At 40.6% G+C, this 17,882-nt stretch overlaps 1 protein-coding gene across 3 annotated transcripts; it reads left to right on the forward strand.

The window, feature by feature from the left end:
* The first annotated feature begins 871 nt into the window (after positions 1 to 871).
* SLC45A2 (solute carrier family 45 member 2) lies at positions 872 to 16,719 on the forward strand. 3 transcript variants are annotated; one of them, XM_074856626.1, is made up of 7 exons: positions 872 to 1,310; positions 2,420 to 2,596; positions 5,418 to 5,743; positions 10,215 to 10,358; positions 11,394 to 11,517; positions 12,481 to 12,686; positions 15,490 to 16,719. In XM_074856626.1, the coding sequence occupies exons 1-7, from the start codon at positions 872 to 874 to the stop codon at positions 15,712 to 15,714; spliced, it is 1,641 nt and encodes a 546-aa protein (XP_074712727.1). In that variant the 3' UTR covers positions 15,715 to 16,719. The 3 variants fall into 3 exon arrangements, with proteins under 3 accessions (XP_074712727.1, XP_074712729.1, XP_074712728.1); XM_074856628.1 differs by lacking the exon at positions 15,490 to 16,719 and adding an exon at positions 13,697 to 13,935; XM_074856627.1 differs by lacking the exon at positions 15,490 to 16,719 and adding an exon at positions 13,235 to 13,778.
* Positions 16,720 to 17,882: the final 1,163 nt, after the last annotated feature.

The following is a 17,882-nucleotide window of genomic DNA, read 5'->3' on the forward strand; positions in this document are numbered from 1 at the left end:
ACCTTTACAGTAAGATTTGACAATTTGCTTAGTCCCAGATGTATCTGATCATGTTGGAGAGCAATAAATGTTGTCAAATGTAATCTCCAGTGCACCCTTGACTCCAAAATTGAAGTCAACTTAAAAACTCATGTTAACTTCAGCATAGGTTGTATCAGCTACCTCACCTAGGTGGCTAACCTGAAAGGTGCAGTTATGGTATGTCACTAGAGATTTCTTTTAAGGCCTTCTCTTGGCAGGTAAGACTGTTTAAAAAAACCCAAAGTGATTCTGATATCCTTTGTTTTTCAGAAACTGAGAAAATAATTGGTTGCATTGAGGGGGGCACGCAGCAGATACAAAAAAATATACTCAGAGTTGCTGTTTGACAGACTTCTGTCAAGCTTTTTATCTCCCACTAACACTCTAGGACAATAGGTAGGTTCACTTACTTATCTTCATGAAATGCACTGAAATCCTTTTCTGGATACGTATTACAGATTTTTTCCCCTTTTGATCAACAGGAAAGATGAGGGCTCTAGATTCTTAGTATCACTGCTGTCTTACAGCAACAAGAGGAACAGCTTTGTGTCCAGCTAATCCTGTGCCTTGCCCATGTGATGCATGTTCCCGTTATATTTGTGTTTCATGCCTAAATAGTTCTTTAATTGTGGCTAGTTGGAAGCTTTGCAGACACCCAAGAGCTCAGATCTGCTAATGTTAACACACGCTTCCCCGCCCCCTTCCTTGCATAACTTGTGATCGCAGAGCCATGAAAGTATGTGAGTCCCTCCCCCAGCACAGACCAATCCCACCTGGCATATGACCTGGGCTCCATGTCAGCCAGGGCAGGCAGCGCTGACTTGCCGGAGTGCTGTGCGTAGCCAGAGCGATGACCTTAATGAAAGAGAGTTTCCACGGGACTCTTCCACCCCCTTCTGAGGTGGCCAAGGCCAATATGGACAGCATCAGAGAGAAGGAGGAGGCTGGGCTGCAATCTGTGTCGAGGACTGGAGCAGTGGTGCCAAGGAAGCGTGCGGTGGGAAGGCTGGTCATGCACAGCATGGCGATGTTCGGCCGGGAGTTCTGCTATGCCGTGGAGGCCGCCTTTGTCACACCGGTGCTGCTCAGTGTAGGGCTGCCCAAGAACCTCTACAGCCTGGTCTGGCTCATCAGCCCTGTCCTGGGCTTCGTGCTGCAGCCCGTGGTAGGTTCAGCCAGTGATAACTGCACCTGTAGCTGGGGCAGGAGGCGGCCTTACATTCTGGGTCTGGGCATCATAATGCTGTTAGGCATGGCTTTGTACCTCAATGGGGACGTGATGATCTCAGGTGAGTGAGGGGCATGTGCTGTGCTGACAGACAAAACTCGTCCTAGCCTTTTGAATTGTAAAAAAAAGAAGGGTTCCTTTTCTCCCTGCTAAAATGGACTGTTAAAATTGGGTGTCATGTTACTCGGCTGCGTTGAAGGAGCTGGGGAACACTGAAATCTTCATATACGTTCAATCCTAATGCTGCATGTTATGTACCCTGTACATAGTGTTCTGTGGTTTCTGCGCGTGATTACAGTGTGTTGTATGTCGGTGTGGTTGCCTGATCAGTTCATACAAGTAAAGCACTGCTCAGGCCCAGAGTTTTTACAAACTAAAATCTTCCTTGTTAAGTTAAATGAACAATATTGTTTGTGTGATGTAATACACATCCAAACTGAGTATCTGTTAATCCCTATTGTAGATGGATTAGCATTCAAAATACACGTCTTTAATTATTGCAGCACCGGCTTGACTCAGGACTGTGTTATCCTGGTGAATAACAGGAATCTGCAACTCATTGGAAACCATCTTGTACCTGGAATGTGCAAAATCAAATAGGAGTGACATCCTTAGACACTGTTATATTTCAGTTTGAGATGTAACTTCTCAAAGTCTTGATGGAAAGCTGTTGCTGTCATTATGTCTTGGCAAGGGGGGGAGGTGTGTGTTTTCATGGGTTGATCTATTTTCTCTTCCTGGATATCACTGGTGTTGAACACACTTGTATTGATTTGCCCCAAAAGAGGTGTTACAGTCACCTCTCAATTATCTAAAACAATGGAAGGGTGGGACAAATAGAATAAAACAAAAAAGTACTATGAAATTCATGTGTGTTAGGCTGCCAGAGCCTAACCATGAAGGTGCAAGGGAGTAGATTAAGGCTAGTGATGCTCTTGATTGTGGAGCTGGAAGTACCCCGAGCTTGTGCTGACTCAAGGCAGCAAGTCAACCTAGCACAGCTCAGTGCTACACAGACTCAGTTACCCTGCTTCTCTGATGTGATTCTGGTATCACTGCTCTCTCTTACGTAAGTAAGCATTGTTTAGATTTGGATCAGGAAAGATAAAATGTGGTTTTGCAGAACATGGCACTGTTGCTGTCAGAATGAGGGTGTTTTTCTTTTTGTAGCTTTCATCGGTGAGAGAGACAAGCAGCGGACGTGGGCAATAGTCGTTACCATGCTGGGAGTAGTACTTTTTGATTTTGCAGCTGATTTTATTGATGGCCCCATCAAAGCATATTTATTTGATGTCTGCTCTCATCAGGATAAAGAGAAGGGTCTGCATTACCACGCCCTCTTTACAGGTACTCAGATCCCTTCTTTTCCTCCCTACCTCTTGAAGGGGGGGGAAGTAATTGCATGGATTTTATCCTCAGTGTGTTTCTAATCTTGAATGAACTGATCATCTGATCCCGCGCTTCAGTCACGAGTCCTTTGTTGCTGGGTTTTCACTACTCCAGAGAACTGCAACTTGTGGTTGCTGCTAAAAGAATTCTGCTGCAGAAGGCTGCAGAGATAAACATTTACAGCAACATAGCCACGATTTAAGTAAGAGCAATTAATTATTTAAAAAAGTGAAGTAGTGTTTGTTCAGCTTGTTCTGATTTTTTTCAAGTTTTTTGTGAAGCAAAAATTAAGGGACGTAACTTGTTTCCTGCTATAGCACACAAAAATAACAGTTTTGACTTGGCATGTGACATCAATCAAGAGCTGCACAGACTAGAACAGTTAATTTCTATTCTTCAGCAGTGCTCCAGTATGTGCTGCCTTCCTTACACAGGAGTTCTGTGTAAAATTCAGAACTTCACAACTTCCACAAAAAAAGTCCAAGTGGTTCAGTCCAGGCTCTTGCAAATGACATAAGAGCTTCATTTGCCTTTATACATTTGAAATGTTGCTGAGTTACAGAAGGGAACCTTCTGCAGTACATGAGCCCTGTGTTAAGAAAATGCACAGGGAATTCACACAGGGCTGTGTACCTGTAATGTGCATCTGGAGGATCTTCCAGCTGTGTCTGAGAGCAGTCACTGTGAAAGGACTAGACAAAAAGCAGACTAGATGAGAAGTCACGCAATCTGTGTTGATGCAGATTTTTGCGGCTACCGAGCTGTACCAAAAGCAGAGGCATGTAGATTCAGTGGCAGGTTACTCTAGCCAAGGAAGGAGGTGTAGTAGCTATTTACAACAGGCTGATTTTGGACATACGAAACAGATTATAAGGGAATCTTAAAGCCATATGGGAATGAAATCATTATAATCCATTAGAAACTGAGAGATACAATTTTTAACAATCGCTTGTTTGGTCAGAGAGGGGAGTGAGTCTCTATGTGTATTCTTGCCTTTAGCAGAACTGTGGTTGCAATTTTTCCTTGAATGGTACTAAAAAGGCTTGATTTCCAAATTTGGAGCTACTGATATAGCTGATTCATTTGTGTACTGAGCTGTGGAAAGGGATGTGGGTCAAAGCACATCAAATAAGACTGGAACACATTGCATTATTTGGTCCAGCACTCTGTGCCCTCTATAGTGAGTTCACAGGGATCTTAACCCTTCCTGATACGTAATTACCTAGCCCATTCTTGAAATCCTCCCTTGGCAGGAGTTCTGCAGCCCTCCCAAGACAGTCTGTTCCAGCACTTCACTGGCCTTGTTGTTAGACAGTTTTCGCTAAAATCTAATCTTAATATCCATTCCCTACAATTTACGTTTATCATTCTTTGTTCTATCCCTATTAGACACAGACAGCAATCTTCCCATTTCTTTTCTGGCTTATGTTTTAGGTATTATTTTGTTTCCCCTGTTTAGTTCCTTCTTTTTATACTAAATATCCAAGATTTTGCTCTCCAGTTTAAGGTTCTCCAGTTTAAAGTTTGAACATGAAGCTCAATAGCTTTACAAAATTTATGACCACTGAGACAAGTGGAAGAAAGAGTGCACATATCCAACATGCAACACTCAGACTGTATTCCAGTATCATAATTGCTTTTTGCCAAAACAGTGTGCAAAGATGACCTCAAACATCATTCATTCTGTGCAAACATTTAGTGTAGGTTTTCTTCAAAAAGTTATTAACAGCTTAATTGTTTTTCATGAGAACAAGCAAGGATACAGTTCCCTGTAAAATGCAGTAGGACACAATGAAGAAGGCCCATAGTCAGACCCAAGAGGAAAAGAAAGTACAGGAAGCCCAGAATGAAATAAAAATCCCATGTTTTGTAGGTGAAACAAATGTAGGTCCTGTTAGACAGAATGGTTGTGCCATACATTGCCTTCAGTTCTCCTAAGCAGAAGAGTAGAAATACTTCAAAGTCCTTCAAATGCTTCTATCCTCCTTAACTCCCACATCCTGCAGAGCCACCTGGTTAACAAGGTGTCAGGACTCTACAAAGCTTCTTCCCCTACCAGAGCTCTGTACTGTAAGTAAGTGTGCACTTGTGCTTCTGAAACTGTGCACTAGTAACGAGAACACACTGTAAAAAAATCAAGACTGAATGCTGGTTTTAGTAACTCCAAGACACAAGGTAGCATTCTCATTTTACTTTTTATTCTAACTTTTCTGAGAAAATCAGTAAATGGACTTACACATTTGTATTTGATCCTTCTTGTTTTCTTTTCCGAGTGGTGAGGTACTTGGATTTTGATAACTACAAACAATGCTTTTGTGTTTATTTCCTTTTTTTAATATTTCACATGGAGACAATATTTCTGTTTAGATTCAGCTACATAAAATACATTTTACAAAGTCTAAACTGTAGGTAGTCTCGATAGAATTTTAAAAATGTTTGTTCTGTGAAGTTTTAAAAAACCCATAAATTTCAGTAGAATTTTATTTTGTATTACTCACTGTTTCAAAGAAAACAAAGCTTCAAAGAGTCAAGAAAAGAGATGGAGGCCCATGTTGCTATATGTTCAGGTATTTTTTGCAGAGCTCTGTCCACCAGCGCTGAGATTTTTCAAAAGATGTTTTGGTAACTGCTCATGTATGTGATTAGCTCAGTATTCCTGTTTCTTGTGATTAATATCTTAAAAGTGATTTCTAGAGGATATCACATGTTGAGGGTATTGTGTACTGTTTGTTTATCAATGCCAGTAGACCTTTCTTCTCCTTTTTTCCCACCCCTATAGGTTTGGGAGGAGCCCTGGGTTACCTGACAGGTGCTGTGGATTGGGGTCAAACTGTACTAGGATATTCCTTGATATCGGAATTCCAGGTGATTTTCTTCATCTCAGCCTTAGTTTTCATAATCTGCCTTACTGTACATCTACGCAGTATTCCTGAAATCCCACTCCTATACGAAAATGAAGAGACGAAGTTCTTGTTGGAAGTGACTGAATCCTATAAATATAGCTCCATAGAGGAGGAAATCAAGAATGATTACTTAAAATCAACATGTACTGAAATAAAGGCTGCAGCTGAACCAGGGAAATGTGCTGTTACGTCATGTACAGAGGTAAGTGCAGAGATGATTTTGTAAACTGTATCTTGCATCCTTGGAGACCCTTTTATTAGCTAATGCTGACTATTTGGCATGGAGGGAATGAAGCCCTTTCACACACATGGAAGAAGAATTCTCCACCAGCATACAGGGTCAGGAGAAAGGCTGCTTTCTTTTCACTTTTTTTATTTATAAAGTATTTCCAGCAAGAGGGGTGAGACAGACTAGTCCTGGTGCTTTGAACAATTGGCAGGGATGAGGGAGAACCAACTTCAGGTTTCTGCTCTGTGTCAGTGCTTTGATATCCTCGCCATGTGAATTTTGTCAATAGGATCTGCTTTGTCCTTTAGTCTCAATAGAATTAACATGAAACTGTGGACAAGGACTACAGACAATTAATCTTTGATATAAATCTGTAACTCCCGCTGAAGTCTGCACACTTTCATATGTGGTACATGAGAAGTGTTTGTTCCCTAGTCTAGTAAACATTGGGGTTTACTGCTATTCAACATTTCATTGAGGATTTTTTGACAGTACTGACAGGCTTAAAATTGCTACTTCTATATCAGTGCTACCTCACTTTTGGAGTTTTAGTTTTATTTCGAAGTGCTGTTGTAGCTGTGTCCCTGGCAGAACTTTTAGGTGGGAGAGAATAGTGAGTACTTTCAAATCATCACTATTATTTTGTTTCTACTGCATTTTTATAAGAGGTTGCTTCAATCTAAGGCAGCTAGGAAAAGGTGAATCTACCTGAAAAATATCTGGAGAGCATATTTCTAGAATGGTCTTGGGAACAGATAATACCTTTTACTGTTTTGTTGATGACTTTTAGTGCTAGAAATTCTCACTGCACTCTCATGGTACCCTAGGTAAGCAAAGGCTAAATGTGTATGTCTGGCTCTGAGTGTAGCAATAAGCCATGAAACAGTTGCTTGTTTTAATCTCACTTCTGATCTCTTGGCGTTATGTATATCTATCCCCAATATAGGTTTTGATAAATTGGGTAAAAAAACCTGAGAATGTGCAGATGGTTATAAGTTAGAAACCTAAACTCATGTTTAAGCTACAGATTAAAGGGATTTATTATCTTTTACTATTTATTGTTTGTATTATAATAGCACTTGGTATTCTAACCTGAAGAAAAATATTATTACACCAGATACAACACAAAGGTGAAATAAAAGATGAATGCTGCCTGATGAGAACACCAGACAGACACAGAGAGGGTCAGACATCAAAGCAGCAGTTTGTCAGGAGAATATGGCTAGCACACTGTGTTGCTGTCCTTTTTTCCCCACCATAGGCCAGCTTGAGCAGCCAGCATCCTTCACCAGCACTGTTTGCTCTGATCATCCTCCAAATTGTCAGAGATGCTGAGTGTCATTGACTGTTTGACCCATGTGAGCTCTAAAGAAAGGAGAGTAAATGAAGGGATGCAGTGAAAGCAAGAGGAGCAGACTATAGATTGGGGTAGCCTCTACCTTGTCAAGAACTAATTCCACTGAATCAGTAACATCTGACACCCAAGGTGAATCTCTGATGTCCATTGTGGGCAAGCTTGTGCCATTGCCCTCCTCTCTCTATTTTTAGCTAGACAGCCCATTAGAGACTCACAGTGCTTTGATCTGTCTCATGTTTATTTGATGTGCCTAGGAATGTATAAATTCTGGACACTCACTGCCTTAATGGTCTGTCTCTTGTGGCACATGTTTTTGGAGTTAATTCATTACTGTAATTGCTTCCTTGAAGAAATGGTTTGGCTTCCTGTTTTTCTGTGTCTCTTTTTTTGCTGCAGGCCCATCATAGCCCTGTATCTTATAAATTAAGGACTGTGCTCTTACATGCTAATAGCTACCATGATTATTAATGAGATTTGACCTGTTACAACATGAACAGGCATCCAAAGTGATTCATCTTTTGCTCGTTAGTTTGGTGCCAAATTACTCAGGATTTACTGCCTTAAAACCCAGGTCATATTGATTCTGCTGTATCCTTATGAATCATCTTAGGCCTTGAGTTGTAGTGATTTTATAGAGAAAATGCTTGGGTATTGTGAGCTTCTAAAGGATAAGGAACTTAAATGTAGGCAAACTTCAGCACGTCATTTAAATCAGTGCAGGGTTTGTGTGCTGATGTGTATTGCATGTGTGCATTAAATATTTCAGTTTCCATTTCCACTCTCTAAAATATCTAAATAGAAAGCAAGCACTTCTGTCTAGTGTCAAATTATTGTTTGTAGTTACAGCAGTGCCCTTTGTAGTTCCCTGGCCTTATGTTAGCACTTTGATTGGAGAGGCTTTTTTAAAGAACTGAGTGGAAGAGTTGAACAAATTAAAGAAGACAAGTCAAATGATAGTAATTATCCTTGAAATAACACTAATGAGACAATGTGGAACTTTTTTTGATTTGTTCTTTATAACCGTAGAAGAATAGAAAGCTTACCCTGCTTAAAAGAGACGGTGATGTCAAGAGAAATTCCAAGGGATTTGGACAATATGCAGTTCAAGGTGAAAGTCAGCAACTTGAATTTTGGCATTCCTGTGAGGATTAAAAGCCTCCCACTAGAGCAAATTATTTTCCAACTTTATATGTTGTGATTATTCATAAAGTAGCTTGCAGCATAACCTAGTTCAAAGGAAAGCAGAATTGTGAAAAGTAAGTAGAACATTGAAGAAGGAAGAAATGTCATTATCTTACAGCAAATTGAAGACAAAATTCAGCTTTCCATTAACTTTTACAGTTCTTCCACATTTCATGACCATGCAGCTTCCCTTACCCTCTCTCCCACCCCTGTTGCCTCAAATATCACTAGAGAAAATTGGAAGTGTTCTATCATGCGCAGATAAAATAGTATCTTTTTTTCTTTAAAAGCAAAGAACCATGCAGGAGCTTTAAAGCAGTAAGAATTGTGTGTTGCAAATGCCTGACATCAAGCACACCTATAGTACTAAAAAAAATTCAGGTGATACAAATGGCCAATGGCATCCTGGCCTGTATCAGAAATAGCGTGGCCAGCAGGGACAGGGAAGTGATCTTGCCCCTGTACTCGGCACTGGTGAGGCCGCACCTCAATTCCTGTGTTCAGTTTTGGGCCCCTCACTACAAAAAGGACATTGAATGACTCGAGCGTGTCCAGAGAAGGGCAACGAAGCTGGTGAAGGGTCTGGAGCACGGGTCGTACGAGGAGCGGCTGAGGGAACTGGGGTTGTTTAGTCTGGAGAAGAGGAGGCTGAGGGGAGACCTCATCGCCCTCTACAACTACCTGAAAGGAGGCTGCAGAGAGCTGGGGATGAGTCTCTTTAACCAAGTAACAAGTGATAGGACAAGAGGGAATGGCCTCAAGTTGCGCCAGGGAAGGTTTAGACTAGATGTCAGGAAGCATTTCTTTACAGAACGGGTTGTTAGGCATTGGAATGGGCTGCCCAGGGAGGTGGTGGAGTCCCCATCCCTGGAGGTGTTTAAGAGTCGGGTTGACATAGCGCTGAGGGATCTGGTGTAGTTGGGATCTGTCAGTGTTAGGTTAATGGTTGGACTGGATGATCTTCAAGGTCCTTTCCAACCTAGTTGATTCTGTGATTCTGTGAAATGATCTGATGACTGTGACTGAAAAAGAAACTGAGAGAGAGTTTTGGGGCACAGAGCTCAAAAAAGGAGGAGGGAGATAAGGTGGTACATTGAAGATGGTGAGAAATTTCATTTTTACCCATCAGTGAGATTTGTTAACCAGCACCAAAAACATTTTCATTTTGAAATGAGTTATTTCTTCCTTGGGATGAGGTGTTCAGATGCTGGAGCTCATGTTCTCTGGACACTAGGATTTTGAGTGGTGCTTATCTCCTGTGGTGTATCACAGTCTTTCCCGGCTTCGTGGAGGGGAGGAGAGTGCATAGTGGAAATCTCATGGTAATGATACACCAGAAGAGGTGAAGTTTTCTAGGGAATTTGGCACATAGAAGGGAATAGGAATAAGGTCTCAGAAGTGCTGAATTCCACAACTGTTACATTTTAATTCTCAGGAAGTATTTTGAGTTTAATTTTTTCCATGGGAGCTTTACATTTTTGATGGAAAGCTGATTGTGTCCAGAAAGAAATTATTTTTGTTTCTTTTTCTGGTTTGGTTTTTTTTTTTTTTTTTTTTTTGAAACTCCACCAAATCTGTTTTGGCACACAATTTTTAACTTGCTTCTACAAGTAAACAATAATCCTACTGATTATAACAGCAAGAAATGTTACATTCTTGCTGATGTACCCCAGCTCTCCCAGAGGCTCTGTGAATCTTTCAGATTACTTTATTAGGCAACAACTCTACAAATGAATACATGGTGAAGGACATCCAGTACCCAAGCAGCCCTTCCTAGTAAAAACAAAGTTAAAACTTTGGAAGTTTAGCAATGAACAGATGCTGAGGTCTTCTTCATTAGCTGTCAGCTATTTTGTTAGCCTTCAGGGCAATAATACAGTATTATTGTCAAATACTTGCTTTCAGGATCAAAGGCGGATGACCCTTAAATCACTCTTGAAGACACTTTTAAGCATGCCATCCCACTATCGCTATCTCTGTGTGAGCCACCTCTTTGGATGGATGGCTTTCCTGTCCAACATGCTCTTCTTCACGGATTTCATGGGACAGGTAAAAGTGTAAAATCCTCTCGCTTATCCTTCCTTGTAGCATCTCCTCCTTGACCGAAAAGAAATGAGACAGTGTCACAGTTCTGAAGAAATGACAGTGGTGGCAGAGCCAGATGTATCTGTATGGCTCAACAAGAGTTTTGTAAAACAGCTAGGCTGTTCACCTACACTGCAGCCTCCCTGGCCTCAGGCTCTGCAGCACAGAGACTTTGCACACAGTGAGCTACTTGGTAGCTGAAAGCTCTTGTCTCCTTGAATTTGCCTGTTCTTGCCATAGCTCTTTAAACCTTTCCCTGAGTCCCTTCTGCCAGCAATTATTTGCCTTTGTGATACCCAGTGCTCCCTTTTCCATGCCATTCCCAGGCAGTAAGACTGTATGTCCCTGCCAGTGATTCTTGCCAATACGATCCTATCTGCCTCCTTTCTTCCAGTGTACTCCTGGCACAAATCCTCTCATTGCCACTTCCTTTTTTCCATGGTCTCCGTGCAGTATTCCCATTTCCTTGCCTTTTTTTGTCTCTGTAGGCAAGAGAGAAGTTTTTTCTCCCATGCAGTGTATATGAACAACTGAAAGAAAAAGTTTTGCTTGCCTAGATAAGGAAATGAATAAGACAATTAGTGGGTGGAAAACTAATTGTGTTGGGGTAAGCCTGAAAGAGAAAACAAAAAAATTAATTGTAGGTAAATTAGGGAAAGAAAGCCTAAGACAAGAAGGCAGAAGGGGAGAGAGAAGGAGAGTGGGAAATGAGACACCCAAAGGTAAAAGACCAAACAAGTCAGTGTAGAGTGGACAGTCCAGGAAAAGACAGAGGGTAACAGATGATGAGGAGCCTGGGATGTGAGAATCTGGGAGAAATGAGTGTGAAACCTGGAGAACTGTGAAGGGATGGTTAGGGCACTGCTTAACATATTTCTTGGGTGCTATTTCCCCTGCCAGGAACAAGGCTCTGTGTTGAGTACCCTCTTCCCATAAGAAGGAGGTATTATATACATGCAGTCCATCCTTGTCTTCTGTGATCTTTGTGGTCTCTTTCAGGTTGTATACCAGGGTAGTCCTTATGCTCCTCATAACTCCACTCTTTACCTTACTTACAAAGCAGGAGTAGAGATGGGATGCTGGGGACTGTGCATCAATGCAATTTCTTCATCAGTCTATTCTTGTAAGTACACAGGAATCTACTCCAACACTGTGTTTTGAAACAGTGTTTAAACTGTTCACTATTTGCCATTGTTTAAAAAATAAAGCAATGACAAATTCACTGGGTTTTTTCCCACAATAAATCTTTAAGAAATGTTGCATTCTCAGCATTATGAGAAACTTGTATCTTAACATGAACAGTTCCTGACCACATGAGCAGGGGTCACTTTGGGAGTAAGGCATTGTTCTGCATGTGAATTGACCCTGAACACTGAAAATCATCCTGAAGTTAAATGCCAGACTAAAATGGATGCCAGGGCATCATTCTGAGATGCTCTTTCACCTAGCGGTGCTGTAGCTGTAGGTTCTCAAAGGTGCCTCTGATGGCCTCTCCCCATCTGCATTCCTCATAAAATAACTCTTTCACAATGCAGTGTAAGTTCTTGCAAGAAGCATGAACCTTGCTCTCCAAAATTATGTGTAAATATGTTAGCACAGTTCACCAGCTAGATTTCACCATAGCTCTTTCCAAGGATTAAAAAAACTACTTGCAATCTGAAAACTCAGATGAGTAGCATTTGGGGGGCTTAATTAAGCATCTGAAAGAGGCTTGAGGAAAACCTTTACCCCTTTGGAGCTTAGCTACAGGCATTTCTGTAGCGCCTTTCTCAGGTCAGAGAGAGCCTGATGCCAAACGTTTGCATTATAATCAAACAGTGGAAATGTCTGAGGTTGTCAATGGGAGCAGTTCTTCCAGACTGGTGAACTACTTCTTTGAAGTTGACTATGCCAGAATAAGGCTATCCCCAGAGAGAGCAAGTATTCTTTGGCAAGTTTATAAATACAATAATTTGAGGCAAGTTCCAAAATCAGTAAGATTATCTCCTTCATTGCATTTTACAAAATAAAACCCCTTAAAGGGACTCCCTGATGAAACGTGACCTGTTTTGTTTCAGCCTTATCAGCATTTTCATTCTTTTCACAGATGTGCAGAAAATCCTTCTGCCATACATAGGATTAAAGGGACTTTATTTCATTGGATACCTACTTTTTGGATTGAGTACTGGATTAATTGGCTTGTTTCCCAATGTCTATGCCACTCTGGCTCTGTGTTCCCTCTTTGGTGTCATGTCCAGCACGCTTTACACAGTGCCCTTCCAGCTCATTGCAGAGTATCACAGGGAAGAAGAGGTGAGTTCAGTGTCTAAGGAGGGGTAAGTTTTTATCTGTCTAGGTCTGTTTAGTCTATTTTGTGAGAAAACTGGATAGAACTTGTGAGCAGCTTCTAATTTTAATTTCAAACTCTTTATGGTAACACATGTTATGAATGGAAAGTTTCTGTCAGAGAGAGTTAAGGTCTCAGCTCCAAACTCTTCAAACAGACCTGCAGTGAAACAAATAATTATTTATCATCACAACTGAAACAGAGCCGATCACAGGACATGTTTGGGTAGTAAGCAGGTAACACGGCTCCGCTTATGTTGTTTTCAAGTGCAACCTTCCTTATATCCTTCCTTCCAGCTGTATTAGCTGGGATTTGACTTCTGAGTTCCTAAGGTTAATAACCACACTGTAAAGGCTGGAAGAATTTTAGTTAACTGCAATGTGTTACAAAAGCTGTTAGCTAATAAAGATATGAAATTCAAGTACAAACAGTTTTATATAGTTCAGTATTAAATTATATAGCATGTTCTCATTATCTCTTTAAATGTCTGGGGTTGGTTTTTGGTCTTCCACAGCATGAAGTCCTGTTTCCAAGGAAAATCTGGAAAAGCTTGCATTCCTTATGTCATGTTACCAGGCACAGCGGGATCTTCATATCTTGTAAAGTCTTGAGCTCTTTGATGGAAAATTTCTCTCAAGTCTCTTAAGTTAGTGAGAAAGATGGAAACAAGAAGTATTAAAGAGAGTTGGGAGGATATAGGAAAAGTTCTCATTATATCTGGGGACATTAATAAAGGAAATGCTGAATGCTTGAAAAACAACATAGAAACATAGTTGAGACCAACAGAGGGCTAGATCAAGTCCTTGAGAACATGTCCTACTGTTCTGTACAGCTTTTAAGGATCACCATCTGAATGATGAATACAAGAAGACTCTTAATTATTCTATTGAATCCTGGGAGGCTGTCTCAATGTGGTTAAATATTTCATAGATCTGATTCCTGATTCTCCAGTTAATTTCTCTGTTCCTTCCAACAGAGAATGATGATGAAGAGTTTCAGAAAGATACAACAAAGGACAGGGAATGAGCCCAGTTTAGGGTGAGATCACGATCCTAACCTCGGACCAGCCAACTCAGAGGGAATAAAGACAAAATTGTAGTCTAGCTCTGATTCAGAGCTGTTCCAAGTCAAAACTGAAATAAAATATGCTGAAGTGTGCATGGACTTTATATTTAATAGGCTAATATATTAAAATGTTACTTGTAAGACAACCAATTGTTTCTTGTTTGGTGCATGGTACTGGCTATGCCAGATGTTAAATGATATATAATTCTATGTTAGATCTGATATTAACAGAATTAGGTTTAGCTCAAATCTTCTATAATGTACAAGATAGAAAAAAATAAAGAAGAAACATCAAGTGCAAGATTGCATTCATTTACACTCATATAATTGTGGTCAGAACTACTGGCATATAGGAACACTGGTCACAAAGAAATCATGTCTAAAATTGGAAATACGTCAGGTGAAAGGACTGTATTATTCCAGAACAAAGAGCAGACATTTCCCCTCGCTATGCGTTCTACCAAAATCATGTGCTGGGTTTTAAAGTGCTGCCATTTCAAGTCCTGTTCTGTGCTGCTGTTCCCTAGGATCCAAATTCAGTTTTGTCTACTGGATTAGGAAGAGACCCTGTCTCCAGTACTTTGTGTACTTTGAGCTTTGTGTGGTAAAGGTTCAAAGGCAATGTTAATAGGTCCTGTGAAAAGCAAAAAGCATCTTAATGGCTGAGAGTGTTTGGATACCAGAAGACAGCACAGCTAGCCTACAGAATGGAAAACTCGTTTGTTACAATACAACCTTCTCCATTCAACAGTCTATGCAAAAAGAACAATAAATATGTAAACTGTCACATAATTTCACAACAAAACAGAACAGTTCCCTTCTGGAGGGAATCACAGAATAGCTGAAGTTAGAAGGGACTTCCAGAGATCATGCAGTCCAACGCCCCTGCTCAAGCAGGGCCACCTGGAACAGGTTGCCCAGAGTCATGTCCAGTCAGATTTGAATAATTCCAAGGATGGAGACTCTGCAACCCCTCTGGTCAGCCTGTTCCAGTGATCAACCACCCTCACAGGGTGCTTATATGTGAGATGAGCAGAGCCTTTTGCTCTGCTGTGTATATCATGGCAGATAAATAGATAATCAGTAATTAATAATGGTCTTTGATGGTGTAAAAGAATCCTAGTCTGGACATTTGTTTTCAGATATTTTTTTCCCCAGCAATAAAAGCATTACATGTAGATTTTAGTACTGAACTCCTTTATGTGCTTTGAGCTATAACTTCAGAGCACAGTGGTCCATTATAACTAATAACGCTCTGTGTGTGTGTGGGACATAGTATGACTCATCTTAACATCCCTTTGAGGCTCTCCTTCAACCATGAGAGTTGGAGCTAAATTATCCATGACGGGGTGTCCTGTACTGTGAAATGTCAGTTTGCCAAAGCTCAAATAGACCTGAACTTGAAGGAAATGGGTAATTTTTCTGATCAAGTTTCAATTCTTTCCTTGAGAGAAGGGATAGAAGGAAAAATTGCAGATGGGAGAAAAGGCCAATTTGGAGGGAGCTTGGAAAACTCATTATCACTTGTAAAATCTCTGTTTGAATTCTGTAACCTCTGTGGTACAAACAGAAAAAATGGAAGGGAAGCAGAGAGCTATTGGCCTGTCTTGGCGCACCTGAGGGTTGTGACAGAGCATTGGCTGAGACCTGTAAGTTGTCGGCACTGTCTCATTTCACTGCTTTTTGTTTTGTGCTTATTTGCAGAGCCTGAAGCTGCAGAATGGGGAACAAGCTGTAGAGCAGGGGCGAGGGAAGGGCATTGACTGTGCTGCTCTCACCTGCATGGTCCAGCTGGCCCAGATCATTCTTGGTGTGGGCCTGGGGCTCCTGGTTATTGTTGCCGGCAGCGTGGTCACTGTGATTTCTGCATCTACAGTGGCACTGATTGGCTGCTGCTTTGTTGCTTTTTGTGTTCGATATGTGGAGTAGGACTATGTGAAGTGATAGAAAGAAATCTCCCAAGGGGAGCATTTTCTTTCTGGTGCTGTTGCTGTGCTGATACTGCTGGCACATCCTCCTCTCTTACCTCCTCGAAGCAGTTGGAATTCCAGAGCTTTATGAAATGGAGACTTGATAATACTGGCTGCCTAATGGCTCAGATTGAAAGCTTCTGTATTTTTACTGCTTTATTTCTTCATTCCTGCTGACATCAGTGTATTAATGTGCTATTACACATGACAATGTGTATACCCATGGTATCTCAGTTGCCCGACATGAGGCGTCATTACAAAACTAGTCATTACCAATTTGTGGAAGTTAATAGATGAAGTATGCGATAAATTGAAGAAGTAACAAAAATGGACAGTTAGGAAGTTATTTATCTTGTTTTTCAAGTATCTTAAGTTTGGGGATATTATGTCTGGTAGTCAAAAGCTACAGGACAATCAAACAGGTGCCAGAGGCCATGAAAGGTGCAATTGCATTATGATTAGTAGTACTGTTCAATGGGATCAGTTAATTCCCAGCTACTGTCACAAGCAGGTTTGGGTGTGAAAAATGATCGGAATATAAAAAAGATTGAAGCCTATTGTTTAAAAGCATAACTGTAAAGTAATTATGTTATATTGAATGCTGCTGCTTCTGTATAAATGAAATGAAAGTACTGGCTGAGCTTATCGTAAAAGTCTGCCCAAGGCTGCTCTGCAAATCCATGTGTAGGCACCTAAACAATCCATCTATGGGAAACAGCTGCCATTTCTTCCCTCTTAAAAAATTGGCCTCTTGACTTTGATACTGTGATTGAAAACATAAACTTGGCCAACATAACAATTTTATGAATGGTTGTAAGCCACTTAAATCTTGACACTGGATATGATGGTATTTACCTTAAAGTAGCATCTCTCTTTTCTCTGTTTGCCTTCATGCATTTAGCTTTGAGTGAAATGGTGTTTGTTCTTTACAGAATATTGTAAATAAATTCAGTTCTGCAAAGCACTATCGGGAATTATTGTACAGTAAATACTTAAGTCCAGTTATTTGTATTTAATTGCATATGAAGCTTCATTCTTATTTAATAATATTCCCACAGTTTTGAAAATCCCATGTTTGTGAAAGTGATAACTGTGTTTATGCTGTGTTTCTTCTGTCCTGAAAACTGTCATATCCATATGCTATGTTATATGCTAAGCCACATGGAGCCATCTGCTAATGCAATATTGTTGCCCGGTATAGTGTTTGGTTTAGATTTTTTTTTTTTTTTTTAATGTTGCACACATATAATCAACACTGTTCAGTCAAATGCACTGTTAAGCTTATCAGCTCTTAGGAGCTCTGCTTGATACAAACAGACAACACCACAAATAAATGGCTAGATTTGAGCATAAGGTGCCTCCGCTGAGATGTACCAACTTCATCTTTTTCATATGTTTTCAAGAGTAGAACGGGTCATTTATTCTCAGAAAAAACAATTTTCCCTTAGGTAAATGCTTATTAATTATAACAAGCTCATGACAGCCTCAGCTACCTTTTCTTGTTGATGATTGTGTCCCCATTTGTAGGCCCAAAACAGGGCTCAGTGCATGACAAAGCTTACCTTTTTTCACAGCTCCTTCATCCTGCCTTATGAAAAAGCCATGTTTTAGCGTTTTCTTCATTTTGTGGCTCTTCATGAATCCCCCTCATGCCACACCCATGGAACAGAAAAGGTTGGAAGACTGAGCCCCCAGACTGTGCTTGGAATACTTTGTAGGTGCTGAGATGGCTGGAGCACAAGGGTCAACCGGGACAAACAGGACAAGGCCGGAAAATGAAGAATGGTTGTCTTCTCAATTCACTTTATGCCATCATTAACTCACTAACTTCCATTAACTCAGTATGTCCTGGGAGGAGAAATTTTTAAGGCAAGAGCAAGGCTTCTGTGGAGCTATAAAAATGGAGAAGGGAGGAGGTGATCTGGTTTTATAGGACTTCAGGACTTAAAGTACCGTGTAAACCCATGCTCCAGGAGCTGAGGTCATAAATCTCTGATTCCAGTGTGAGGCTGAGAAAGGAACTTTGCAATGTTTACCTATGTCTTTGTCAATGTTTTCTTTGAGGTTTAATGCCATCAGAACATCAAAATTTGAGTGGTCAATGCTATCTCTGCTCTGTTACACAAA

The sequence above is a fragment of the Strix uralensis genome, chromosome Z, assembly GCF_047716275.1.
Source record: "Strix uralensis isolate ZFMK-TIS-50842 chromosome Z, bStrUra1, whole genome shotgun sequence".
NCBI classification, from domain to species: Eukaryota; Metazoa; Chordata; class Aves; order Strigiformes; family Strigidae; genus Strix; species Strix uralensis.

What these genes read in the sequence shown, in the direction of transcription:
- SLC45A2 (XM_074856626.1), top strand. Translation starts at nt 872, where the DNA reads ATGACCTTAATGAAAGAGAGTTTCCACGGGACTCTTCCACCCCCTTCT. An exon ending in TTACCACGCCCTCTTTACAG is followed by an intron (nt 2,597 to 5,417) that starts GTACTCAGATCC and finishes CCACCCCTATAG; the next exon opens with GTTTGGGAGGAGCCCTGGGT. An exon ending in TTCTTCATCAGTCTATTCTT is followed by an intron (nt 11,518 to 12,480) that starts GTAAGTACACAG and finishes TTCTTTTCACAG; the next exon opens with ATGTGCAGAAAATCCTTCTG.